Below are 27,929 nucleotides of genomic sequence, written 5' to 3' on the forward strand. Positions count from 1 at the left end.
CACACATTTGGCAAGGCTTTCGTGGGAGTTGTGGGCATTTCCAGGGGTGGTAGTGTGACCCTTCCTCTGTACCATGAACCTAAGAAACACACACAGTTTAAAGGCTTTCGTGGGAGTCTTGTGGGCATTTCCAGGGGTAGTTTTGTGACCCTTCCTCTGTACCATGAACCTAAGAAACACACATTTGGGAGGAGTGTGGGGGCATTTCCAGGGTAGTTTATGACCCTGGTGGTAGTGTGACCCTTCCTCTGTACCATGAACCTAAGAAACACATTTGACAAGGCTTTCAGAGGAGTCTTGGGGCATTTCAGGGGTAGTTTATGACCCTGGTGGTAGTGTGACCCTTCCTCTGTACCATGAACCTAAGAAACACATTTGACTAGGCTTTCATAGGAGTCTTGTGGGCATTTCCAGGGGTAGTTTTATGACCCTGGTGGTAGTGTGACCCTTCCTCTGTACCATGAACCTAAGAAACACATTTGACTAGGCTTTCATAGGAGTCTTGTGGGCATTTCCAGGGGTAGTTTTGTGACCCTGGTGGTAGTGTGACCCTTCCTCTGTACCATGAACCTGAAACACCACTCATGAGAACACGACCAATCTCTTTTAGGCCTCTGGGAATAATTAATGAGAGGGGCAGAAAAGAGCTTTTTTAGGTTAATTTATATGATTTTTAGGTCATCTCGTACTATTTTGGGGTCAGTATTTTCTTTTCCTGTTGGGTAACTTTACATTTTTTTTGTGTGTGTGTGAGAATTTTTAATCTTTTTTTCTTTCTTTTTTTCAATGCCGTCATCACAACCACCTCAACCACCACCACCACCTCAACCACGACACCTACCACCACTCCACATATATAGTCCCTTGACATCACCACCACCACAGCAACCGGTATCTTTTTCTCTCTTTTTTTTCTAATTTCATGGTTGTTTCTTCCTGGTAATTCTTTTCTTCCTTAATTTCCTTTTTCTTCTTCCTCTTTTTCTTCTTTTTTTTCTAATTTCATGGTTGTTTCTTCCTGGTAATTCTTTCCTTCCTTAATTTCCTTTTTCTTCTTCCTCTTTTTCTTCTTTTTTTTCTAATTTCATGGTTGTTTCTTCCTGGTAATTCTTTTCTTCCTTAATTTCCTTTTTCTTCTTCCTCTTTTTCTTCTTTTTTTTCTAATTTCATGGTTGCTTCTTCCTGGTAATTCTGTCCTTCCTTAATTTCCTTTTTCTTCTTCCTCCTTTTCTTCCTCCTCCTCTTCTTTTTCTTCTAATTTCATGGTTGTTTCTTCCTGGTAATTCTTTTCTTCCTTAATTTCCTTTTTCTTCTTCCTCCTTTTCTTCCTCCTCCTCTTCTTTTTTTCTAATTTCATGGTTGTTTCTTCTTGGTAATTCTTTTCTTCCTCCTCCTCCTCTTCTTCCTCTTTTTCTTCTTTCCTTTCCTTCGCATTTCTTCCACCACTACAAGAACCTCCTCGCCACAAACACCCCCATCACCACCCCCCCCACTACAGCCGCCATCACCCATCCGCCACTCAGCTCCGCAATGCCTCTAGTCTTGTCCGCATCTCCTCCATATCTTCCTCCGGCGGCTCTTCCTCCTCCTCCGGGCCGAGAGCTGTCGCGCCGGCCGGTGTGGGGAGGGCGTCTTTGACCATCTCCGGGGCCTCTCCAAGCTGCCCCGCGGTGATCTCGAACAGCACCTGGAATATAGGGGGGTGTGATTGTGGAGATTGGTTAATGTATGGGGCTGTGACGGAGGGAAGGGAAGGAAGGAAGGAAAGGAATGGAGAAAGGGAATGGAATGGAATGGAGAGGAAGGGAAGGGAAGGGAAGGGAAGGAAAGGGAAGGGAAGGGAATGGAGGGGAATGGAAGAGAAGGGAGAGGAAGGGAAGGAAATGGAAGGGAGAGGAGGGGAATGGAATGGAATGGAAGGGAAGGGAAGGGAAAGGAAAGGAAGGAAGGGAAGGGGGGAAGGGAATGAAGGGGAAGGAAGGAGAAGGGAGAGGAAGAGAAAGGAAGGAAATGGAAGGGAGAGGAGGGGAATGGAAGGGAAGGGAAGGGAAGGGAATGGAAGGAAAGGGAATGGAAGGGAAGGAAAGGGAATGGAAGGGAAGGGAAGGAAAGGGAAGGGAAGGGAAGGGAATGGAAGGAAAGGGAATGGAAGGAAAGGGAATGGAAGGGAAGGAAAGGGAATGGAAGGGAAGGGAAGGAAAGGGAATGGAAGGGAAGGGAAGGAAAGGGAATGGAAGGGAAGGAAAGGGAATGGGAGGGAAGGAAAGGGAAGGGAATGGAAGGAAAGGGAAGGGAAGGAAAGGGAATGGAAGGGAAGGAAAGGGAATGGAAGGGAAGGAAAGGGAATGGGAGGGAAGGAAAGGGAAGGGAATGGAAGGAAAGGGAAGGGAAGGAAAGGGAATGGAAGGGAAGGAAAGGGAAAGGAAGGGAAGGAAAGGGAAGGGAATGGAAGGAAAGGGAAGGAAAGGGAAGGGAATGGAAGAAAGGGTGCATGGAATTCTCATTGCTCCCAAGTCCTTTTCTCTGACCTTCCTTTCCCTTCCTTCCCTTCTCTGCCCTTCCCTCTCCTCTCTCTTTATCTTGTTCCTCTCTCCTTCCTCTCCTTCCCTCATCTTCTTTGACCTTCCCTTCCCTTCCCTTCCTTCCTTCTCCTCTGCCCTTCCCTTCCTTCCCTTCCCTTCCTTTCCTTCCCTCATCTTCTTTGAGCTTCCCTTCCTTCCCTTCCCTTCCTTCCTTCTCCTCTTCCCTTCCCTTCCTTCCCTTCCTTCCACACACACACACACACACACACACACACACACACACACACACACACACACACACACACACACACACACCAGAGCTGGGCATGGCACAGAGTTACGACTTTGCCGCACTATTTCGAAGTCGCAAAGTCAAAAGTTGCAAACGTTTTGAAAAAGTCAGACTACAAAGTCACATCACCAGTTTTCATGCGACTTTTGCCGTGACTTTGAACAGGAACAAAGACGACTTTTTTTAAAGAGATTGCCACGGCTGTTTTAAGCTAGTTTAAAAGTGGCTTTGCCCGATTCGGCTAAAAATGTCAAATTTGAGGGGGTTTGAGCTAACTTTATTTTTATCTGATTTTTAACTTTTCTTTTACGATAAATTAAATTCTTCACATTATGAGAGACTGACGTTACATAAACCTACCTAAACGTACCAAAAAAAAGGTTGTCACTGAATTTTATTATAAATTAGTAAAATTACACAGACTTTTCAGGCGTGAACCATGTTTTAAACTTGTCTTGTCAGTTAAAAATGTTTGAGAATGTGTTATGCCTCGTGGCGCTCATCCTGTGAATTAATCTCATTTTCTCGCATTTTAATATGTGATAATATTTTTCTTGTGGCTAAGACAGAAAATTACTGTGAAGTGTAAGAAGTAATTAAAATCTAACCTAAAGAAACACACAATTGACAAGGCTTTCGTAGGAGTTGTGGGCATTTCCAGGAGTAGTTTCATGACCCTGGTGGTAGTTTGACCCTACTTCTGTGCCATGAACCTAAAGAAACACACAATTGACAAGGCTTTCGTAGGAGTTGTGGGCATTTCCAGGAGTAGTTTAATGACCCTGGTGGTAGTGTGACCCTTCTTCTGTGCCATGAACCTAAAGAAACAAACAATTGACAAGGCCAGTAGGAGTTGTGAGCATTTCCAGGAGTAGTTGTATGACCCTGGTGGTAGTGTGACCCTTCCTCTGTACCATGAACCTAAAGAAACACATATTTGACAAGGCTTTCGTAGGAGTTGTGGGCATTTCCAGGAGTAGTTGTATGACCCTGGTGGTAGTGTGACCCTTCCTCTGTACCATGAACCTGAAGAAACACACAATTGACAAGGCTTTCGTAGGAGTTGTGGGCATTTCCAGGAGTAGTTGTGTGACCCTGGTGGTAGTGTGACCCTTCTGTACCGTGAACCTGAAGAAACACTCATTAGAACTTGACTGACCCCATCTTTGACCTTTAGAAATTGTTAATGTGAGAAACGATAGTCTTTAAATACCAACCTACATGTAATTCTTAGGTGTTTTAATATTAACGCTTATTGCAATATTGTGTTAAGCTGTAATTAAAATCTAACAGCCTTCTACCTTTAACATGCTTAACATTAAATATTATAAGTAAAAACTGGACCATTGTGCGTAAACTTAGCCTTGGTTCCAAATTTAAAGGTCATATTGATATAGCCTATTAAACTCACATGGTTTTGTCTTTATTAAAATCCATTAGGCCACCCTGTGAGTTCATAAAATCTCGATATTTTTGTTTAGTTTACAGGGAAAGGTATTTTTTCGGTTGGAAGTTATTTTTTTTTTTAAATCTCAATCTGAATCTGTCAGCCCTCGGCGGAGGTGCTGGGCCGTGTTGCCAGGTGCAAGAGCGCCTTGGTGGCTTTTAATCTTTAAGGGTTGTATTTAAAAAATTTCGTCTTACAAGTTCACATATTTGACATGGCTTAAGGGGTTGTAGGCCTTTCCAGGTGTAGTTTTATGACCCTGGTGGTAGTTTGACCCTTCTTCTGTGCCACGAACCTAAAGAAACACATATTTGACAAGGCATTCGTAGGAGTTGTAGGCCTTTCCAGGGGTAGTTTTATGACCCTGGTGGTAGCGTGACCCTTCTTCTGTGCCATGAACCTAAAGAAACATATTTGACAAGGCTTACGTAGGAGCTGTAGGAGTAGTTATTTCATGTTTCATGACTGGTAGTGAACCCTTCCTCTCCATGAACCTAAAGAAACACACAATTGACAAGGCTTTCGTAGGAGCTGTGGGCATTTCAGGAGTAGTTTCATGACCCTGGTGGTAGTTGACCCTTCCTCTGTACCATGAACCTAAAGAAACACACAATTGACAAGGCTTTCGTAGGAGTTGTGGGCATTTCAGGAGTAGTTTCATGACCCTGGTGGTAGTTTGACCTTCCTCTGTACCATGAGCCTTAAGAAACACACATTTGACAAGGCTTTCGTAGGAGTTGTGGGCATTTCAGGAGTAGTTTCATGACCCTGGTGGTAGTTTGACCCTTCCTCTGTACCGTGAGCCTAAAGAAACACACATTTGACAAGGCTTTCGTAGGAGTTGTGGGCATTTCCAGGAGTAGTTTCATGACCCTGGTGGTAGTTTGACCCTTCCTCTGTACCATGAACCTGAAGAAACACACATTTGACAAGGCTTTCGTAGGAGTTGTGGGCATTTCCAGGAGTAGTTTCATGACCCTGGTGGTAGTTTGACCCTTCCTCTGTACCGTGAACCTGAAGAAACACTCATTTGACAAGGCTTTCAGGGTTGTTGTGGCATTTCAGTAGTAGTTTATGACCCTGGTGGTAGTTTGACCTTCCTCTGTACATGGAACCTAAAGAAACACACAATTGACAAGGCTTTCAGGAGTTGTGGGCATTTCAGGTGTAGTTTCATGACCCTGGTGGTAGTTTGACCCTTCCTCTGTACCGTGAACCTAAAGAAACACACAATTGACAATGCTTTCGTAGGAGTGTGGGCATTTCAGAGTAGTTTCATGACCCTGGTGGTAGTTTAACCTTCTTCTGTGCCATGAACCTAAAAGAAACACACAACTGACAAGAGCTTTGTGAGTTTCCAATAGTTTCATGACCCTGTTGACCTTCTTTGAGTGACTTAAACTGAACATGACAGAGCAACACACTGTTGATGAAATGAGATTACATGTACTGTGACCTGGTACAAGTAGTTGACCCTTCCTCTGTGCCAGTAGAACATTAAAAAACACTCATGAAACTACTCACTTTGACCTTCCAAAACATAGTACTTCACTGTACACCCCACGATTACATGTACTGGATGGCCCTGTACGATAGTTTCCACAATTCCCTCAGTATCGATTACATGTACTTAAGGCACTGTACAATAGTTTCCAGACCCCACGATTACATGTACTGATGGCACTGTACAATAGTTTCCAGACCCCCACGATTACATGTACTGATGGCACTGTACAATAGTTTCCACACCCCCACGATTACATGTACTGATGGCACTGTACAATAGTTTCCACACCCCCACGATTACATGTACTGATGGCACTGTACGATAGTTTCCACACCCCCACGATTACATGTACTTAAGGCACTGTACAATAGTTTCCAGACCCCCACGATTACATGTACTGATGGCACTGTACAATAGTTTCCACACCCCCACGATTACATGTACTGATGGCACTGTACGATAGTTTCCACACCCCCACGATTACATGTACTGATGGCACTGTACAATAGTTTCCAGACCCCCACGATTACATGTACTTAAGGCACTGTACAATAGTTTCCACACCCCCACGATTACATGTACTTAAGGCACTGTACAATAGTTTCCACACCCCCACGATTACATGTACTGATGGCACTGTACGATAGTTTCCACACCCCCACGATTACATGTACTGATGGCACTGTACGATAGTTTCCAGATCCCCACAAGAGCCAAGACACTGCGCTGATTTTCTAGAGAGGGAGGACGCACGATGCTGCCCCTCACATGCGCTGTTTCTCGTATTCTCCTTTATTTATTTATTTATTTTTTTACAACAAAGGAGGCAGCTCAAGGGCACACAAAAAAAACACAATAATAAAAAAAAGCCCGCTAATCGCTGCTCCCATAGAAGAATCTGAAGAGGCGGCCGAAAGCAAGGTCAAATTCGGGAGGAGAGGTGTCAAGAGGTGTCCTGATACTGGTTTTTGGTGCATTTTTCTTACATCAGACATTGTGGGCAAACGCAAGAGATAGACGGTAGCTTGGAGTGAGGCTGGTAGGAAGCGGATGAAAGCCTACTGGGATGAGGTGAAGAGTGAGTGAGTGAGTGAGTGAGTGAGCGAGCGAGTGAGTGAGTGGCAACACTGAGCCCATTCGCCTCCCCCGCCAAGCTGATCGCCTCCCTCGCCAAGCTGACTGCCTCCCTCGCCAAGCTGTCCGCCTTCCCCGCCAAGCTGTCCGCCTTCCCCGCCAAGCTGTCCGCCTCCCCCGCTAAGCTGACTGCCTCCCCCGCCAAGCTGACCGCCTCCCCCGCCAAGCTGTCCGCCTCCCACCCCAAGCTGATCGCCTCCCCCGCCAAGCTGACCACCTCCCCCGCCAAGCTGACCGCCTCCCCGCTGCTGACTGCCTCCCCGCCAAGCTGTCCGCCTCCCTGCTGACCACCTCCCCTGCTGTTGACTGCCTCCCTGCCAAGCTGTCCGCCTTCCCTGCTGTCCGCCTCCCGCCAGACCACCTCCCCCGCCCCAAGCTGACTGCCTCCCGCCAAGCTGTCCGCCTCGCTCGTTGACTGCCTCCTCGCTGTTGACTGCCTCCCTCGCCAAGCTGACTGCCTCCTCGCCAAGCTGACCCTCCTCGCTGTTGACTGCCTCCTGTTGACTGCCTCGCTAAGCTGACTGCCTCCTCGCCTGCTGACCGCCTCCTCGCTGCTGACCGCCTCGCCAAGCTGACTGCCTCCTCCTTGACTGTTGACTGCCTCCTCGCTGCTGACCGCCTCCTCGCTGCTGACTGCCTCCTCGCCAAGCTGACCGGCCTCGCTGCCTCCTCGCAAGCTGACTGCCTCCCTCGCCAAGCTGACCGCCTCCCTCGCTGCTGACTGCCTCCGCTCAGCTGACTGCCTCCTCGCTGTTGACCGCCTTCCCCGCCAAGCTGACTGCCTCCCCCGCCAAGCTGACCGCCTCCCTCGCTGCTGACTGCCTCAAGCTGACTGCCTCGCCAAGCTGACTGCCTCCTCGCTGCTGACCGCCTCGCTGCTGACTGCCTCGCTGCTGACTGCCTCCTGCCTCAAGCTGACTGCCTCCTCAAGCTGACCGCCTCGCTGACTGCCTCCCTCGCTGCTGACCGCCTCCTCAAGGTTGACTGCCTCCTCGCCAAGCTGACTGCCTCCTCGCCAAGCTGACTGCCTCCTCAAGCTGACTGCCTCCCTCGCTTGACTGCCTCCTCGCCAAGCTGACTGCCTCGCTGCTTGACTGCCTCCTCGCCAAGCTTGACCGCCTCCCCTCCCTCGCTGCTGACTGCCTCCCTCGCTGCTGACCGCCTCCCTCGCTGCTGACTGCCTCCTCGCTGACCGCCTCGCCAAGCTGACTGCCTCCCTCGCTGCTGACCGCCTCCCTGCTGTTGACTGCCTCCTCGCTGCTGACTGCCTCCCCCGCCAAGCTGACTGCCTCCCTGCTGACTGCCTCCCTCGCCAAGCTGACTGACTGCCTCGCTCGCTGACTGCCTCCTCGCTGCTGTCCGCTCCTCGCTGTTGACAGCCTCCTCGCTGTTGACTGCCTTCCTCGCTGTTGACAGCCTCCTCGCTGCTGTCCGCCTCCTCGCTGTTGACTGCCTCTCGCTGTTGACAGCCTCCCTCGCCAAGCTGACTGCCTTCCTCGCCAAGCTGACCGCCCCCCCCCGCCAAGCTGACCGCCGCCACATACCGACATAAACTTTAGTCAGGGAAACCGAGTGGCGGAGATGTCAGTGGTGATGATGCCCTTGTGGTTATCTACTGAAAATTCTCGTAAAGTTTTTGTTCTTTTGCAGACTGGAAAAACTGAGACACAGACATGGATGAGTTTGTGACGAGGAGCGGGGACAGGGGCATGAGTCTTTCTGGCGACAGTGCAGCCACCGGGGGGACTTAGGGCCAGTCTCACAGTCCAGTCCAGCACGTCTGTAAGCTCCCCAACCAAGCACGAAACACGACGAAAATTCCTTGTATAGTGTTTTTTTTATTTTTCACATTTGTTACCTCTTTTTATGCCTTTGAAATGACTCCTCTGCTACACACACACACACACACAAAAAAAAAAAAAAAAAATAAATAAATAAATAAATAAATAAATAAATAAAAAAAAAACTATACAAGGAATTTTCGTCGTGTTTTCAACCTCTTCCATTTAGCGTAATCCGTTTCTGGGTCATGATCTGTAATTTAGCATAACCCGTTTCTGGGTCGTGATCTGTAATTTAGCATAACCCGTTTCTGGGTCGTGATCTGTAATTTAGCATAACCCGTTTCTGGGTCGTGATCTGTAATTTAGCATAACCCGTTTCTGGGTCATGATCTGTAATTTAGCATAACCCGTTTCTGGGTCGTGATCTGTAATTTAGCATAACCCGTTTCTGGGTCGTGATCTGTAATTTAGCATAACCCGTTTCTGGGTCGTGATCTGTAATTTAGCATAACCCGTTTCTGGGTCATGATCTGTAATTTAGCATAACCCGTTTCTGGGTCGTGATCTGTAATTTAGCATAACCCGTTTCTGGGTCATGATCTGTAATTTAGCATAACCCGTTTCTGGGTCGTGATCTGTAATTTAGCGTCATCCGTTTCTGGGTCGTGATCTGTAATTTAGCATAACCCGTTTCTGGGTCATGATCTGTAATTTAGCATAACCCGTTTCTGGGTCGTGATCTGTAATTTAGCATAACCCGTTTCTGGGTCATGATCTGTAATTTAGCGTCATCCGTTTCTGGGTCGTGATCTGTAATTTAGCGTCATCCGTTTCTGGGTCGTGATCTGTAATTTAGCGTCATCCGTTTCTGGGTCGTGATCTGTAATTTAGCGTCATCCGTTTCTGGGTCATGATCTGTAATTTATGTTATCTGCTTTGGTCATGATCTGTAGAGTCCCTTGATAGATAGAGTCCCGACAGCCTAAGATTTGGACACCATTATTGGCCCTGTTTTCTTCACGAGAGCGTGCGTTAGCATTTGAAAAGCACGGTGAAAACACTGGCCCAATAATGGCGTCCAAATCTTAGGTTGTCGGGACTCTACGAGGGACTCTACAGATCACGACCCAGAAACGGGTTACGCTAAATGGAAGAGGCTATTTGTGTTTGGTTGGGGAGCTTACAAACGTGCTGTACTGGGCTGTGAGACTGGCCCTTGTTCATTAAGTACAATACCCCCCCAGCTGTGGAGAGGCTATTCAGCACAGCCGGGGACATCCTCAGGGCCAAGAGCTCCTCCCTGAATGAGGTCAACTTTGAGGTGCTTGTGTTCCTCAAAGAGAACATTGACCTCCTGGAGGGGATGGGCCAGGAGGACATGGAGAAGGAGGAGGAGGAGGAGGATGACCTGTATATATTAGTTTAGGCTGTTTTAACGAGAAAAAATATAAAAAAAATAAATAAATGTTGCACCTGAAAAAATTAAAGTTGCGCCCAGCTCTGACACACAAACACACACACACACACACACAAAAGAGGTGGTCAGTTCTCTCTCTCTCTCTCTCTCTCTCTCTCTCTCTCTCTCTCTCTCTCTCTCTCTCTCTCTCTCTCCTTTCCTTTCCTCCCCCCCTTCCTTTTCCTTTCCTTCCCTTCCCTTCCCTTCCCTTCCTTCCCTTCCCCTCCATTCCCTTCCTTCCTTTACTTTCCTTTTCTTCCCTTCCCTTCCCTTTTCTTTCCCTTCTCTTCCCTCCCCTTCCCTTCCCTTCCTTTCCTCCCCTTCATTCCCTTCCTCTTCCTTTTATACTCCTCTTCCTCCTCTGTTCTTCCCCTCCTTCACTGTCCTCCTCTTCCTCTTCTTCCCTTCCTTTACTTCTATGTCCTCTCAGCCTCCTCCTCCTTCTCTCTCTCACCTTCCTGTTCTCTTTCTCGGCAGCTCAGGTGTTGGGGCGGCCGGAGAAGCAGCTTTTAGTGTCACCTCATAATAATAATAATAATAATAATAATAATAATAATCACTAGCCTTTGAACACCACTGCAATGCCTCATCATATACGACACAATAATAATAATAATAATAATAATAATAATAATAATAATAATAATAATAATAATAAAACAGATAACTCTCGATTTACGTGAGTTTGGTTTACGCGTTTTTGAAATACCGCGTGGTCCAAAATCCAAATTAATGTTTAATATACACGTTTTTTTTCACTTATACGCGATATTTTACGGAGTGTCCACCAGATGTCTCACGCAACTGGACTCACACGGCCACACAGCTGAGCTCAGTTCTTCCCGCGCGCCACTTGAACAACAACACAGTACCCACGCTGCCACGCTACTCAACAACAACAACAACACCCTTGCTGCTGTGCTACCACGAGGGGAAGGGCAGCCAGAGGAGGAACCACGAGAGGGAGAGGAGTCAGAGCGATACAGTAGGCAATAAAGGTACAAACTGACCTCTTGTTTGATTTACATTGTTTTTGAGTTACGCGACCTCTTCAAGGACACAATACTCGCGTAAATTGAGAGTTCCCTGTACTGCCAGGACCTCACACGCCACACGCCCCATCCCACTTACTCAAGGAGGACAGTAATCGTTCCTTGGCAGTGGAAAAAATCCTGGCCTGAGTGGAGCCAACCTACCTCTTGTTTGATTTACATTGTTTTTGAGTTATGCCACCTCTTCAAGGACACAGTACTCGCGTAAATCCAGAGTTACCTGTACTGCCAGGACCTCACACGCCACACGCCCCATCCCACTTACTCAAGGAGGACAGTAATCGTTCCTTGGCAGTGGAAAAAATCCTGGCCTGAGCGGAGCCAACCTACCTCTTGTTTGATTTACATTGTTTTTGATTTACGCGACCTCTTCAATCACACAATACTCGCGTATATCGAGAGTTACCTGTAACAATAATGACAAGCAGTGTGTGTGGTGTACCTGCATGCCAGAGCACCTCAGCCTCGCCCTCGGAGCACTCCTCGCTGGTGCACTCTGCCTGAAGCTCAACGAACCAGTATTCCCAATTCTGGCGGCCAAGAAAACACAAATTGGAGCTGGCCGGCGACACCACACCGGGATAACTGTTGGTTTGAAGCCCCGTCGTGACTCGAGGATTGCCTATTCTATTTTTTTTTTTTACGTCTATGCCTATAGCCTGGATGGTAGTTAGCCCCAGCCCGTCATGACGCAGGCAAGTGTTTATAGTGGCGCCATCTTGTCTGTGTGTATGTACTTATTTATGTTACTGTCACTGTCCTCAGGGGTCATAGCGGCCTAACCTCAAGAGAGCACTGTTGTTTGGGGCCACAATTTCCTGCCTTCAATCCGATACCCTACGCCCCTGTCCACCCAGCAGTGAATGGGTACCAGGTATTAATCGGGGGTTGTGTCCCGTCTCCTGGGGTCTGTTCCCTTCTCCTATAATTCCTTCCCCTTCTGTCTCTCTCCGGCATATGACCACAGATGTTGCGCCGACTAAACAAAACTTTCCAACTTTTTCCTGTCTCCTGGGGTTTGTTCCCTTCTCCTATAATTCCTTCCCTTTCTGTCTCTCTCTGGCATATGACCACAGATGTTGCACCCACTAAACCAAACTTTCCAACTTTTTCCTGTCTCCTGGGGTCTGTTTCCTTCTCCTATAATTCCTTCCCTTTCTGTCTCTCTCTGGCATATGACCACAGATGTTGCACCCACTAAACCAAACTTTCCAACTTTTTCCTGTCTCCTGGGGTCTGTTCCCTTCTCCTATAATTCCTTCCCCTTCTGTCTCTCTCCGGCATATGACCACAGATGTTGCGCCGACTAAACAAAACTTTCCAACTTTTTCCTGTCTCCTGGGGTCTGTTCCCTTCTCCTATAATTCCTTCCCCTTCTGTCTCTCTCCGGCATATGACCACAGATGTTGCGCCCACTAAACAAAACTTTCCAACTTTTTCCTGTCTCCTGGGGTCTGTTCCCTTCTCCTATAATTCCTTCTCCTTCTGTTTCTCTCTGGCATATGACCACAGATGTTGCGCCGACTAAACAAAACTTTCAAACTTTTTCCTGTATCCTGGGGTCTGTTCCCTTCTATAATTCCTTCTCCTTCTGTTTCTCTCTGGCATATGACCACAGATGTTGCGCCGACTAAACCAAACTTCCCAACTTTTTCCTGTCTCCTGGGGTCTGTTCCCTTCTCCTATAATTCCTTCCCCTTCTGTCTCTCTCCGGCATATGACCACAGATGTTGCGCCGACTAAACAAAACTTTCCAACTTTCAACAAGAATTCAAACTTAATGAGCATTTATTGTTTTCTGTTGTCAAGAATTTGGAACACTGCATTTTTGAACCACTGAAATTTGGGTCAATGAATTTATACTGTATCTCAGAGTGGAGTCTTTCCCTGACCTTTCCCTACTGCATCTCAGAGTGAAGTCTTTCCCTACTGCATCTAAGGGTAGAGTCTTTCCCTGACCTTTCCCTACTGTATCTCAGAGTGGAGGCCTTACCCTGACCTTTCCCTACTGCATCTCAGAGTGGAGGCCTTACCCTGACCTTTCCCTACTGCATCTCAGAGTGGAAGCCTTTCCCTGACCTTTCCCTACTGCATCTCAGAGTGAAGGGCTTTCCCTGACCTTTCCCTACTGCATCTCAGAGTGGAGTCTTTCCCTGACCTTTCCCTACTGCATCTCAGAGTGGAGTCTTTCCCTGACCTTTCCCTACTGCATCTCAGAGTGGAGGCCCTACCCTGACCTTTCCCTACTGCATCTCAGAGTGGAGGCCTTACCCTGACCTTTCCCTACTGCATCTCAGAGTGGAGGCCTTACCCTGACCTTTCCCTACTGTATCTCAGAGTGGAGTCTTTCCCTACTGCATCTCAGAGTGGAGGCCCTACCCTGACCTTTCCCTACTGCATCTCAGAGTGGAGGCCTTACCCTGACCTTTCCCTACTGTATCTCAGAGTGGAGTCTTTCCCTACTGCATCTCAGAGTGGAGTCTTTCCCTGACCTTTCCCTACTGCATCTCAGAGTGGAGTAACCCCAGCTCCCAGCACACCAACACTACAGAACATGGACGGCATTAGACGAGAAACCCAAAGACACGGACACTCGGAGAAGAGAGAACAAAGGCTGGCTATGTACAAAGAAGCTGGCAATGTAAGCGTGCCTCCTCCTGAACCACAATTGCTTCTCACAGATAAAACCAACAGAGACATGACTGCCCAGGGATAAACATCGGAAAACATAAGAACATAAGGAGTCTGCAAGAGGCCGGTTGGTCTATACAAGGCAGCTCCAGTAATCATAACCCCACCTTACCTCACTATCCACGATTTTATCCAACCTCTTCTTAACCCGGTAGCAGAGACGGGACAGATTTGAGGCTTTACCGTGCAGCAGCGATGGGCCAAATTTGTGGCTTTACCGTGTAGCAGCGACGGGCCAAATTTGTGGCTTTACAGTGTAGCAGCGACGGGCCAAATTTGTGGCTTTACCGTGTAGCAGCGACGGGCCAAATTTGTAGCTTTACCATGTAGCAGCGACGGAATAAATTTGTAGCTTTACTGTGTAGCAGCGACGGGCCAAATTTGTGGCTTTACCGTGTAGCACCAGCCAAATTTGTAGCTTTACTGTGTAGCAGACCAAATTTGTAGCTTTACTTGTAGCAGCGACAACCAAATTTGTAGCTTTACTGCGTGTAGCAGCGACGTCAAATTTGTGGCTTTACCGTGTAGCAGCGACGTAATAAATTTGTGGCTTTACCGTAGCAGCGACTGGACAAATTTGTGGCTTTACCGTGCAGCAGCGATGGGCCAAATTTGTTGCTTTACCGTGTAGCAGCGACGGGCCAAATTTGTGGCTTTACCGTGTAGCAGCGACGGGCCAAATTTGTGGCTTTACCGTGTAGCAGCGACGGGCCAAATTTGTGGCTTTACCGTGTAGCAGCGACGGGCCAAATTTGTGGCTTTACTGTGTAGCAGCGACGGGCCAAATTTGTGCCATGATATAAGCCCCCTAAAATAGATGATACATAATCTGATCACAAATGCTTTGATATGTATTATGAAATGGTTTGTGTGAGGGGTGATTTTTTCTCATTTTTCTCACTTAGAGGGACCATTAAGAAACATGATCCCTGCTGCTACCACCGGGTTAAGGAGTAATTGTGTGAGGGGTTATTCCTACCTACACTCAGAATACTACACTTCCTGACATTGAATTCCATCTGCCACTTCCCCGCCCAATCACATAGTCTGTCATGCTCATCCTGGAGAAAGGTAGCGTCTCTGTCTGATTGAATTACCCTACCGATCTTGGTGTCATCTGCGAACTTACTGACATCACTACTAATTCCTGTGTCTAAATCATTGATGTAAATAATAAAAAGCAGAGGACCCAGCTCTGACCCCTGCGGGAAAGTTGGAAAGTTTCGTTTAGTCGGCGCAACATCTGTGGTCATATGCCGGAGAGAAACAGTAGGGGAAGGAATTATAGAAGGGAACAGACCCCAGGAGACAGGAAAAAGTTGGAAAGTTTCGTTTGGTCGGCGCAACATCCGTGGTCATATGCCGGAGAGAGACAGAAGGGGAAGGAATTATAGAAGGGAACAGACCCCAGGAGACAGGAAAAAGTTGGAAAGTTTTGTTTAGTCGGCGCAACATCTGTGGTCATATGCCGGAGAGAGACAGAAGGGGAAGGAATTATAGAAGGGAACAGACCCCAGGAGACAGGAAAAAGTTGGAAAGTTTTGTTTAGTCGGCGCAACATCTGTGGTCATATGCCGGAGAGAGACAGAAGGGGAAGGAATTATAGAAGGGAACAGACCCCAGGAGACGGGACACAACCCCCGATTAATACCTGGTACCCATTCACTGCTGGGTGGACAGGGGCGTAGGGTATCGGAAAAGCCGCCCAAATTTTTCCACTCCGCCCAGGAATCGAACCCGGGCTCTCTCAGTTGTGAGCGGAGCGTGCTAACCACTGCACCACGAAGCCCCCCTGACACCTGCGGGACTCCACTCGTAACACTCCATGGTTGCCTAGGGAGGGGAAAATGGTACGCAAGGAGGCTGTTAATGGAAGAACGTCATATGCACATTCGCTCATATGCAACTAACCTAAATGTGCCAAGTATTCGTTTTAATGCGAGAAAAATCCACTATTATCTGAATATCGGCGCTGGTGTGTGGGTATTCGATATATGTGAATTCAAAATATGCACATTCGCTCATATGCAACTAACTTAAATGTGCCAAGTATTCATTTTATGCGAGAAAAATCCACTATTATCGGAATATCGGCGCTGGTGTGTGGGTATTCGTGGGTATTCGATATATGTGAGTTTGAAATATGCAAATTCACTCATAAGCAACTAACCTAAATGTGCCAAGTATTTGTTTTATGCGAGAAAAATCCACTATTATCCAAGTATCGGCGCTGGTGTGTGGGTATTTGTGGGTATTCAATATATGTGAGTTTGAAATATGCAAATTCGCTCATATGCAACTAACCTAAATGTGCCAAGTATTTGTTTTATGCGAGAAAAATCCACTATTATCCAAGTATCGGCGCTGGTGTGACTGGTTGGCGAGGTAAGGCGGCCGACTCGCACTACAGTATCCTCTCGAGTTTCGTGCTTTCCGAGTTTCGCGCTATCCGAGTTTCGCGGTATCCGAGTTTCGCGCTATCCGAGTTTCGCGCTATCCGAGTTTCGCGCTATCCGAGTTTCGCGCTATCTGAGTTTCGCGCTATCCACGAGTTTCGCGGTTAGTCTCAAATTCTTACCATCCTGACTTTCGCGCATTATCACCCCAAGTTTCGCGCTGCTTTGAAACATATGGGTCACGTCTACTTACCATCGGAGTCGCGCTCGCTATCTTTAAAGGTAGTATATCACTGGATGTTCTCCTCCAAACATTGTGGCTATGGAGAGAGAGAGAGAGAGAGAGAGAGAGAGAGAGAGAGAGAGAGAGAGTGCAAGAGAGAGAGAGTGCAAGAGAGAGAGAGAGAGAGAGAGTGCAAGAGAGAGAGAGAGAGAGTGCAAGAGAGAGAGAGAGAGAGTGCAAGAGAGAGAGAGAGAGAGGGAAGAGAGGGAAGAGAGGGAAGAGAGGGAAGAGAGGCAAGAGAGAGAGAGAGAGAGAGAGAGAGAGAGAGAGAGAGAGAGAGAGAGAGAGAGAGAGAGGCAAGAGAGAGAGAGAGAGAGAGAGAGAGAGAGAGAGAGAGAGAGAGAGAGAGAGAGAGAGAGAGAGAGAGAGAGAGAGAGAGAGAGAGAGAGAGAGAGAGAGAGAGAGAGAGAGAGAGAGAGAGAGAGAGAGAGAGAGAGAGAGAGAGAGAGAGAGAGAGAGAGAGAGTGCAAGAGAGAGAGAGAGAGAGAGAGAGAGAGAGAGAGAGAGAGAGAGAGAGAGAGAGAGAGAGAGAGAGAGAGAGAGAGAGAGAGAGTGCAAGAGAGAGAGAGTGCAAGAGAGAGAGAGAGTGCAAGAGAGAGAGAGAGAATTAACAGGTCATTTTGAAGCTGCAGTTGAAGGCGGCTGACTTACGATTAGCTGACAGTTCTGAAAACACGCTTGCGATTCACTGGGAGTCCAATGACATCATCGCCGACGCTCACCCAATCAGCGGCTTCACTGCCTTAAGGTGGTATCACAATGACCGTTGCTGGTGTCACACTGGGCTATTTTCCTCCCACTGTGTTGGCGCCAGCTAGGGCAACCGGCAACTCTGCGTCACACATGGCGAAGGTCGGTTGCCCGTATCCATATCCACAACGTAAACAAAGCACCTGCCCTGTATCAACGTGGCGTCGTCTGCTAACGTAAGGGCTGTCGTGGCTTGTGGTGCCATTACCCAAATTATGGATGTGTTGCTGAAGTTGTATGGAAGGGAGAAGCTGCTGTGGGTTTGGTGTGTCTGTGGGTCCTCCGTGCCAGTTCTCATTGTTACCACTGTGTGTGAGCGGACAACCCACCCATCCTTCATTCCTTCTGTTCTCCTTCCCTTCCTTCCTTCTTTTCTCCCTTCACTCTCCCTCCCTTCCTTCCTTTTGTTCTCCTTCCTTCCTTCCTTCTGTTCTGCTTCCCTTCCTTCCTTCTTTTCTCCCTTCACTCTCCCTCCCTTCCTTCCTTCCTTCCTTCCTTCTGTTCTGCTTCCCTTCCTTCCTTCTTTTCTCCCTTCACTCGCCCTTCCTTCCTTCCTTTATTTCTGCTTCCCTTCCTTCCTTCCTTCTTTTCTCTCTTTCTTCCTTCCTTCCTTTATTTCTGCTTCCCTTCCTTCCTTCCTTCCTTCTGTTCTGCTTCCCTTCCTTCCTTCCTTCTTTTCTCTCTTTCTTCCTTCCTTCCTTCTGTTCTGCTTCCCTTCCTTCCTTCCTTTTGTTCTCCTTCCCTTCCTTCCTTCCTTCTTTTCTCTCTTTCTTCCTTCCTTCCTTTATTTCTGCTCCCCTTCCTTCCTTCCGTTCTGCTTCCCTTCCTTCCTTCTGTTCTGCTTCCCTTCCTTCCTTCCTTCTTTTCTCTCTTTCTTCCTTCCTTCCTTTATTTCTGCTTTCATTCCTTCCTTCCTTCCTTTTGTTCTCCTTCCCTTCCTTCCTTCCTTCTTTTCTCTCTTTCTTCCTTCCTTCCTTCCTTCTGTTCTGCTTCCCTTCCTTCCTTCCTTTTGTTCTCCTTCCCTTCCTTCCTTCCTTCTTTTCACTTTCTTCCTTCCTTCCTTTATTTCTGCTTCCCTTCCTTCTTTTCTCCCTTCCTTCCTTCCTTCCTTTTCTTAACCACAATACTCCTTATCTTCTGTTCTTTCCTTCATTCTTTCTTCCTTCCTTCCTTCCTTCTTTCTTTCCTCCATATATCTTTCCCTCCTTCCTTCCTTCCTTCCTTCCTTTCCTAATCCCTAACCACATTCTCCCTCCTCTCTCCCTCCCTCTCCTAATCCTTAACTACATTCTCCCTCCTCTCTCCCTCCCTTTCCCTCCGCTCTCTCCCTCTCTCTACCTCCCCCACAAAACATAAACAATTAAACAAACGCCACAAACCATCACACAAGTATAGGCGCAGGAACACACGACAGGCTGACCACAAGGAATAGCTGCTTAGAAAATAGCGTTGAAACTCCATCTGCTTATGAGAGAACAGACAGACAGACAGATATGTGTGGGCTATAGACAGACAGACAGACAGACAGGCAGGCAGATATGTGTGGGCTATAGACAGACACAGGCAAATATGTGTGGGCTATAGACAGACAGACAGGCAGATATGTGTGGGCTATAGACAGACAGGCATATGTGTGGGAGAGACAGACAGGAACAGCGTCACAAAATACATGATTCACGATACATATTTTCAGCATTTCTTCCCATTCCTTTCCTTCCCTTCCCCTCCCTTCCCTTCCCTTCAGACGGACAGGAACACCGTCACAACATACAAGCTTCACAACACACACACACACACACACACACACTTCCCTCCACCCACTAACCTTATCCACCTCCGCCTGCACCTCCTCCTCCATCTCCTCTGGCTCCATGGTATCCAGAGTATCTTCCAGCATCTCCTCCATGATCCCAGCTTTGCACATCTCCCGGCTAAGTTCCTGCATCGTTTTGCTAATCTCCGGCAGCTTCACCAACTCCTGCATTGCTTTCATGACCTCTGTTGATTGTTGGAGCGAGCCGGCGACGCGGAGGGTGGCTGTGGGGGAGACGGAAGGGGTGAGTAGGTGACGGAAGGGATGGGAAGGTGTGGGGAGGTATGGGGATGTGAGGGAAGGGATGGGAAGGTGTGGGGATGTGAGGGAAGGGATGGGAAGGGAAGAGATGCGAGGGAAGGGGAACGGAAGGAAAGGGAATGGAAGGGACAGGAAGGAAAGGGAAGGGATGGGAAGGGAATAGAAAGGAAGGGAAGGGAAGGGAAAGGAAGGAAAGGGAAAGGTATGGAAGGAAAGGGAAGGGAAAGGAATGGAAGGGAAGGGAAGGAAAGGGAAGGGAAGGGAAAGGAAGAGAATAGAATGGAAGGAAAAGATCCCCCTCTCTCTCTCTCTCTCTCTCTCTCTCTCTCTCTCTCTCTCTCTCTCTCTCTCTCTCTCTCTCTCTCTCTCACCCAGCTGTCCCTTCATCTGGCTCTGCACAGAGTTGAGGTGCGCCTTGCTGGTGTAAATCCGTCCGATGGTCCTCCGAGCCTGCACGACCTCCCTGGCCAGCACGCGACACACATCCTTATCGCCCCTCTTGGCTGCGTCCTTCATGCTGCGTTTCACCTTCTCCTCCTCGCGCTGTATGGCTGGGGGGGGGAGAGGAAGGGGTTAGGCGATGCTGGGTAGGAACGCAATTAAAGATAACTCTCGATTTACGCGAGTTTGGTTCATGCGTTTTTTAAATAACGCAACCTTCGCCTTTCTAGATGTAGATTTAAATGCTTCAGCCTGTCTTCATAAGCCAAGTTTCTTCCCTTCCCATTCCTCACCTTCTCTTCCTTTCCCTTCCCTTACCTGAAGTGACTCAATGAACAGCCATATACTACAGGTAAACACACACTCACCTTGCCTTCCCTTCCTTTCCCTTCCCTTACCTGAAGTGACTCAATGAACAGCCATATACTACAGGTAAACACACACTCACCTTGCCTTCCCTTCCTTTCCCTTCCCTTACCTGAAGTGACTCAATGAACAGCCATATACTACAGGTAAACACACACTCACCTTCCCTTCCCTTCCCTAACCTTCCCTTCCCTTCCCTTACCTAACCTTCCCTTCCCTTCCCTTACCTAACCTTCCCTTCCCTTCCCTTACCTGAAGTGACTCAATGAACAGCCATATACTACAGGTAAACACACACTCACCTTCCCTTCCCTTCCCTTCCCTTCCCTTCCCTGAAGTGACTCAATGAACAGCCATAAGAACATAAGAACATAAGAACGCAGGAGTCTACAAGAGGCTGGTAGGCCTATAAAAGGCAGCTCCTTTGACCCTAAGCTCCCGTGTATCTAACCCCACCTAATATCACTGTCCATGAATTTATCTAATCTATTTTTTAATGTGATAATTGTATTGGCACTCACCACATGACTGCTAAGCCTATTCCACTCATCCACCACCCTGTTAGTAAACCAATTTTTGCCTATGTCCCTGTTGAATCTGAATTTATCCAGTTTAAACCCATTACTTCGTGTCCTACCCGGTTCTCTTACCAACAAAACCTTATGAATGTCTCCCTTATTAAAGCCCTTCATCCATTTATAAACCTCGATCATGTCTCCACGCACCCTTCGCCTTTCTAGAGAATGCAAGTTTAACTGTTTGAGTCTTTCCTCGTATGGCAAGTTTCTCAACCCCTGAATCATCTTAGTCATCCTCCTCTGCACCGATTCTAACATTTTGATATCCATTCTACAGTAAGGTGACCAGAACTGAACCGCATAGTCAAGATGAGGTCTAACTAATGCTAAATATAGTTTGAGGAAGACTTCAGGGCTTCTGTTGCTTACGCTCCTTGAAATAAATCCCAGTACCCTATTAGCTCGATTTCTAGCTTGAATGCATTGTGCCCTTGGACGGAGATCAGAGCTCACTAAGACCCCTAAATCCCTCTCGCACCCAGACCTGCTTATGAGAGTGTCATTTAAGCAATAGTTATGTGAGGGGTTGTTCCTACCTACACTCAGAATACTGCACTTCACTACATTGAACTCCATCTGCCATTTATCCGCCCAGTCATACAATCTGTTGAGTTCACCTTGGAGAATACTAGCGTCCTGATCCGACTCAATTACTCTACCGATCTTGGTATCATCTGCAAACTTACTGACATCACTACTAATTCCTGTATCTAAGTCATTGATATAAATAATAAACAAAAGTGGACCTAATACCGAACCTTGTGGGACCCCACTCGTAACACATCCCCAGTCAGATCTTTTACCATTGATTTGCACTCTTTGCTTCCTATTGCTAAGCCACGCCTTGACCCAGTTCAAAACTTTACCCTCTACTCCGTGAGCCTGTAATTTAAGCAACAGTCGTTGGTGAGGAACTTTGTCAAACGCTTTACTAAAATCAAGATAGATTACATCATAATTTTCATCTCTGTCAACCGCCTCAAATACTTTACTGTACAAGGACAAGAGATTAGTGAGGCATGACCTACCTTTTGTGAACCCATGCTGAGGGTCTTGAATTAAGCTATGTTCCTGGCTATTAAGGACTCCAGCATCTTGCCTATAACCGATGTTAAGCTAATTGGGGGATCGTTTGAAGCAGCCGACCTGTCCCCCTTTTTGAAAATCGGCGTCACATTAGCTACTTTCCATAGGCTCGGCACATAGCCAGTATTTACCGATATCTTAAAGATGTCGGTTAGTGGGCCACTGAGTACATCACCTAATTCCTTTAACCCGGTAGCTGTGGGGGTCATGTTTCTTAGGTCAGGTTAGGTTAGGTCAGGTTAGGTCAGGTTAGGTCAGGTTAGGTTAGGTTAGGTCAGGTTAGGTTAGGTCAGGTTAGGTTAGGTTAGGTTAGGTTAGGTCAGGTTAGGTTAGGTTAGGTTAGGTTAGGTCAGGTTAGGTTAAAGGTCCCTCTAAGCAGAATAATGAGAAAGAATCATCACTCACGCAAACCATTTCATAATATATATCAACGCATGTGTGATCAGTTTATGCATCATCTATCTTGGTAGGTTTATATCAGGGCAGAAATTTGGCCCATCGCTGGTACACGGTAAAGCCACAAATCTGGCCCGTCGCTGCTACCGGGTTAATACCCTCGGAAATATCCCGTCAGGACCTGGCAACTTGTTCTTCTTAAGCTTATCTATCTCATCCTGAACTACTTGCCTGGTAATGATCATATCCCTTAATTTATCGCCATCCCCGCCCTCGTACACCTGAACCCTTTCCGGTACAGTCGTTCGATCCTCCTGTGTGAATACTGAAAGGAAATAGTCGTTCAACAATGTGCTCGTGTTTTCTTAATGTTCCACTAGCTCCCCTGTGTGTTTTCAGCAGTCCAATTTTCTCCCGTGTTTTTGTTCTATACATCTGAAAGAAGCCCTTAGGATTACTTTTCGCCTCATTTGCTACTTTGATCTCATAGTTCCTTTTTGCTATCCTGGTGTTTTTCTTCACTAATCTAGATAGTTCGACATACTGGCCCCTAGATGTGTTTCACCATTCTTTATTTTCTGATAAATTCCCTTCTTTAACCCAATCTCGTGTTTTAGTCCACGAGTCATCCACTTCGGGTCATTGTTTTCCTTTCTAAGTGTTCGCTGGGGTATATGCTGTCCTTGCCCCTCTACTATTACTCTAACTAAATTAATGTAAGACATTTCTACCTGGTTCTCCTGGCTCTCCAACCCACAGTTCTGGCCCACATGTATCCCTAAATTATCCCAGTTTACCCCTTCAAGATTTCTTCGAAGCCCCTCGTAATTTGCTCTTCTAAAATCTGACACCAACACTCCATGGGTTTGGTTTGCAGGTTACCGCCCACTCTAAGCTAAAACGAACCGTTCTGTGATCACTATTTCCTAGCTCTCCGCCCACCTCCAACTTACGTAGCAAGTTCCCATTATTGGTTAGGACTAAGTCTAATGTGTTATCTCCTCTGGTAGGCTCAGTAACTACCTGCTTAAGGAAATTATCTTGTGTAACTTCAAGAAAGTCCTCAGCTTCCAGGTCACCCACTAGGTCTTCCCAGTCTATATTCCTATAATTAAAGTCCCCCACTACGCAGACATTTCTATTCATACTCGCCCTGCCAATCTCCTGTAGTAATATAGTCGTGTCCTGTACAGAACTCCTAGAATTAGTTTTTCTTTCCCTTTGTAAACGTCCACCCAAACCGATTCTGAATCCATGTTAGTTTTGAGTGAATTGTTAACTAAACATTTAAGTGAGTCTTTAACATATAGCGCAACTCCACCTCCCTTTCTGCCCCTTCTGTCTTTGTGAAATATCTGATAACCCGTTATTTCAAATTCTAATCTAAAATTTCTATTGGCAGTTTCTATCCATGTCTCAATGATCGCTATTATGTCAAAATTTTCTGAACAAGCTTCACCCCTTAGTAAGTCTATCTTGTTTCTGAGGCTCCTGCTGTTAGTATAGAAGATTCTTAGCCCGCCCTCTGTTACTCCCCTATAGTTACTTCTAAGCTGCCTGGTTGTATTATGAGCTAGATGTCCTCTCCCATTACTCCTCCCCCCCTCGCCTATACTAAAAAATCCCTCAGGGTACCAAGTGCTCGCTCAAGGGAGTCTGAGAGAGCCTCAAAACCCGTGAACGTCAATTGTATATCGTCACGGGCGTAGAGGGCATCGCTGCCAAAGAAGAGGTCCCAATTGTCGATGAACAGCCACCCATTGCGTTCACAGTGCTCAGCAAGTCTGCTGTTCACTGCTATCGCCCTGGACAGCCATCCATCGCCAACGCCCCTCCTTGGCAGGACACCACACACTACTGGCGACCCATATACTAGAGGTAAACACACACTCACCTTTCCTTCCCTTAATTTCCTTTCCCATCCCTCATCGAAGAAAGAAAAATCAGAAAATAATAAAAAAAATTGACTATCAGCAAGCGCAAACACTCACTTCGTATCTGGCGGTCGAGGACGTAGCCTTCTTTCCTGATCTTGCTGCACCACTCATTGACCTGCGGGAGGGGGAAAAAAGGAAGGTCAGGTCAGGTCAGTCGCTCGGTCATTTTTTTTTTTACGTTAACGCCTATAACACCAGTAGGCTTAGGGTCATCCTCGTAAAACATATCAAACACACGCCAATGATATGTTTTTGTTTACGAGCGTTTTTTTTTTTTTGGCGAATGGAATTACAGTAAATAACATGAAAGTCCCGGCCATGGATTCTTGCAGGTGTGTTTTGGGTTGGCGGATGGCCGGCTTACAGTGTGTCCATGCCTCCCTCTCTACCTGATTCACCTCATAATAATAATAATAATAGTAATAATAATAATAATAGTAATAATAATAATAATAATGTTCCCTATCTCCACAGCCAACCACCATCACTTAACCCCACGACTACGGATTTCCTAGCAGCAGACCTCCCCAAGCTACAGGAGTGGAGCAAAAAGTGGCTGGTACAGTTCAGTGAGGAAAAATGTAAAGTCCTGCACCTTGGGAGGGGATATCCAGCACACCAATACCACATGGGAAACACTCCACTATCCACCACAGAGGCAGAGTGTGAATGGTACCAGGCTACCCCGTCACGGCCAATGTCTGGGCGGCAAAACGCAAAAAGGATAAACCATTGGAGGGAGGCGAGGTTAGGGAGACATCACGGACCAACTAGCGGAAGTGACTATTTCTCCGTATTTCTCCTATTTCCACTATGGCAGAATGGCTCCCCGCTTGCCTGTAGCTTAACAATATCACTGCCAACCATTACATCCTCTAAACACCCCGTCAAGGCCAATGTCTGGGCGGCAAAACACAAAAAGGATAAACCATTGGAGGGGAGGCGAGGTTAGGGGAGGCAGACCAATGGCTATTTCTCCTATTTCCACTATGGCAAGATGGCTCCCCTTGTGCCTGTAGCTTAATAATATACCAAGCAGCCATTACATCCTCTGAACACCCCGTCAAGGCCAATGTCTGGGCGGCAAAACGCAAAAAGGATAAACCATTGGAGGGGAGGCGAGGTTAGGGGAGGCAGACCAATGGCTATTTCTCCTATTTCCACTATGGCAAGATGGCTCCCCTTGTGCCTGTAGCTTAACAATATAACAAGCATCCATTATATCCCCTAAACACCCCGTCACGGCCAATGTCTGGGCGGCAAAACGCAAAAAGGATAAACCATTGGAGGGGAGGCGAGGTTAGGGGAGGCAGACCAGTGGCTATTTCTCCATATTTCTCCTATTTCCACTATGGCAAGATGGCTCCCCGTATGCCTGTAGCTTAACAATATCACTGCCAACCATTACATCCTCTAAACACCCCGTCAAGGCCAATGTCTGGGCGGCAAAACGCAAAAAGGATAAACCATTGGAGGGGAGGCGAGGTGAGGGAGGCAGACCAGCGGCTATTTCTCCGTATTTCTCCTATTTCCACTATGGCAGAATGGCTCCCCTTGTGCCTGTAGCTTAACAATATAACAAGCAACCATTATATCCTCTAAACACCCCGTCAAGGCCAATGTCTGGGCGGCAAAACACAAAAAGGATAAACCATTGGAGGGGAGGCGAGGTGAGGGAGGCAGACCAGTGGCTATTTCTCCGTATTTCTCCTATTTCCACTATGGCAAGATGGCTCCCCGTATGCCTGTAGTTTAATAATATACCAAGCAGCCATTATATCCCCTAAACACCCTGTCACGGCCAATGTCTGGGCGGCAAAACACAAAAAGGATAAACCATTGGAGGGGAGGCGAGGTTAGGGGAGGCAGACCAATGGCTATTTCTCCATATTTCTCCTATTTCCACTATGGCAAGATGGCTCCCCGTATGCCTGTAGCTTAACAATATAACAAGCAACCATTATATCCCCTAAACACCCCGTCAAGGCCAATGTCTGGGCGGCAAAACACAAAAAGGATAAACCATTGGAGGGGAGGCGAGGTTAGGGGAGCCAGACCAGTGGCTATTTCTCCTATTTCCACTATGGCAAGATGGCTCCCCGTATGCCTGTAGTTTAATAATATACCAAGCATCCATTATATCCTCTAAACACCCCGTCAAGGCCAATGTCTGCGCGGCAAAACACAAAAAGGATAAACCATTGGAGGGGAGGCGAGGTTAGGGGAGGCAGACCAGTGGCTATTTCTCCTATTTCCACTATGGCAAGATGGCTCCCCTTGTGCCTGTAGCTTAATAATATACCAAGCATCCATTATATCCTCTAAACACCCCGTCAAGGCCAATGTCTGCGCGGCAAAACACAAAAAGGATAAACCATTGGAAGGGAGGCGAGGTTAGGGGAGGCAGACCAGCGGCTATTTCTCCGTATTTCTCCTATTTCCACTATGGCAGAATGGCTCCCCGCGTGCCTGTAGCTTAATAATATACCAAGCAGCCATTATATCCTCTAAACACCCCGTCACGGCCAATGTCTGGGCAGCAAAACGCAAAAAAGATAAGCCATTGGAGGGGAGGAGAGGTTAGGGGAGGCAGACCAATGGCTATTTCTCCTATTTCCACTATGGCAGAATGGCTCCCCGTATGCCTGTAGCTTAACAATATAACAAGCAGCCATTATATCCTCTAAACACCCCGTCACGGCCAATGTCTGGGCGGCAAAACGTAAAAAGGATAAACCATTGGAGGGGAGGCGAGGTTAGGGAGGCAGACCAGCAGCTATTTCTCCATATTTCTCCTATTTCCACTATGGCAAGATGGCTCCCCGCGTGCCTGTAGCTTAACAATATAACAAGCATCCATTACATCCTCTGAACACCCCGCCAAGGCCAATGTCTGGGCAGCAAAACGCAAAAAGGATAAGCCATTGGAGGGGAGGCGAGGTTAGGGAGACATCACGGACGAACTAGCGGAAGTGACTATTTCTCCCTATTTCTCCTATTTCCACTATGGCAAGATGGCTCCCCGCGTGCCTGTAGCTTAACAATATAACAAGCATCCATTACATCCTCTGAACACCCCGTCAAGGCCAATGTCTGGGCGGCAAAACGCAAAAAGGATAAACCATTGGAGGGGAGGCGAGGTTAGGGAGGTAGGACAGACGAACTAGCGGAAGTGACTATTTCTCCGTATTTCTCCTATTTCCACTATGGCAAGATGGCTCTCCGCGTGCCTGTAGCCTCAGTGCCTCACCTGGTCCTTGGGGTTCTTGGATGGACTCTTGGAAAATAGCCCCATGGCGGAAAAACGAGGAAAAGGAGAGAAAATGTCACCCGCGGAGGGAGTCAGCCTGGTGTGTCCTGCCGATGACTCTGGCTTCGGCGGCGACCATTCAGAGGGACATTTGCTTATTTTCCCTAATTTTCATCTTTTCTTTCATATTTTCCTTCCATTTTACTGTTTTCCGGGAGGCTTCAAGGTCAGGGAGGTCGGTAAAGCCAGGGAAACAGATGTCTAATTGTATTTATGGTGTGAAGGGAAAATTGGTAGGATTAAATCATGGAGGGGATTGTTCCTATTTCCCGTCTTTCTCTTCGCTACAAGTCTCTAGATACACTTTTTAAGCCTCATTAAGGTAGAAAAGTGTAGTTATTATGTGGGTTAAGGTATTCTAGATGTATGGTTGGTGTGAAGGGGTAATTCGTATGGCTACAGGCGGATTAAATCATGGAGGGGCTTA

General features: G+C 47.2%; 1 protein-coding gene and 1 long non-coding RNA gene across 4 annotated transcripts; one reads left to right on the top strand and one right to left on the bottom strand.

Moving 5' to 3' along the window:
- Window positions 1–904: 904 nt before the first annotated feature.
- On the bottom strand, window positions 905–27,594 carry LOC126988455 (charged multivesicular body protein 3-like). 3 transcript variants are annotated; one of them, XM_050846581.1, is made up of 6 exons: window positions 27,443–27,594; window positions 24,247–24,307; window positions 19,760–19,939; window positions 19,140–19,351; window positions 11,637–11,724; window positions 905–1,687 (listed from the first exon to the last, which is right to left on the bottom strand). In XM_050846581.1, exons 1-6 carry the CDS (start codon window positions 27,485–27,487, stop codon window positions 1,446–1,448), a joined length of 828 nt encoding a protein of 275 aa, XP_050702538.1. In that variant the 5' UTR covers window positions 27,488–27,594; the 3' UTR covers window positions 905–1,445. The 3 variants fall into 3 exon arrangements, with proteins under 3 accessions (XP_050702538.1, XP_050702540.1, XP_050702541.1); XM_050846583.1 differs by lacking the exon at window positions 27,443–27,594 and adding an exon at window positions 27,315–27,361; XM_050846584.1 differs by lacking the exon at window positions 11,637–11,724.
- LOC126988457 (uncharacterized) lies at window positions 24,318–26,875 on the top strand. The gene is made up of 3 exons (XR_007741965.1): window positions 24,318–25,139; window positions 25,492–25,677; window positions 26,586–26,875. It is a non-coding gene; the product is annotated as an uncharacterized LOC126988457 (long non-coding RNA).
- Window positions 27,595–27,929: the final 335 nt, after the last annotated feature.

The sequence above is a fragment of the Eriocheir sinensis genome, chromosome 69 (assembly GCF_024679095.1).
Source record: "Eriocheir sinensis breed Jianghai 21 chromosome 69, ASM2467909v1, whole genome shotgun sequence".
Taxonomy (NCBI): Eukaryota; Metazoa; Arthropoda; class Malacostraca; order Decapoda; family Varunidae; genus Eriocheir; species Eriocheir sinensis.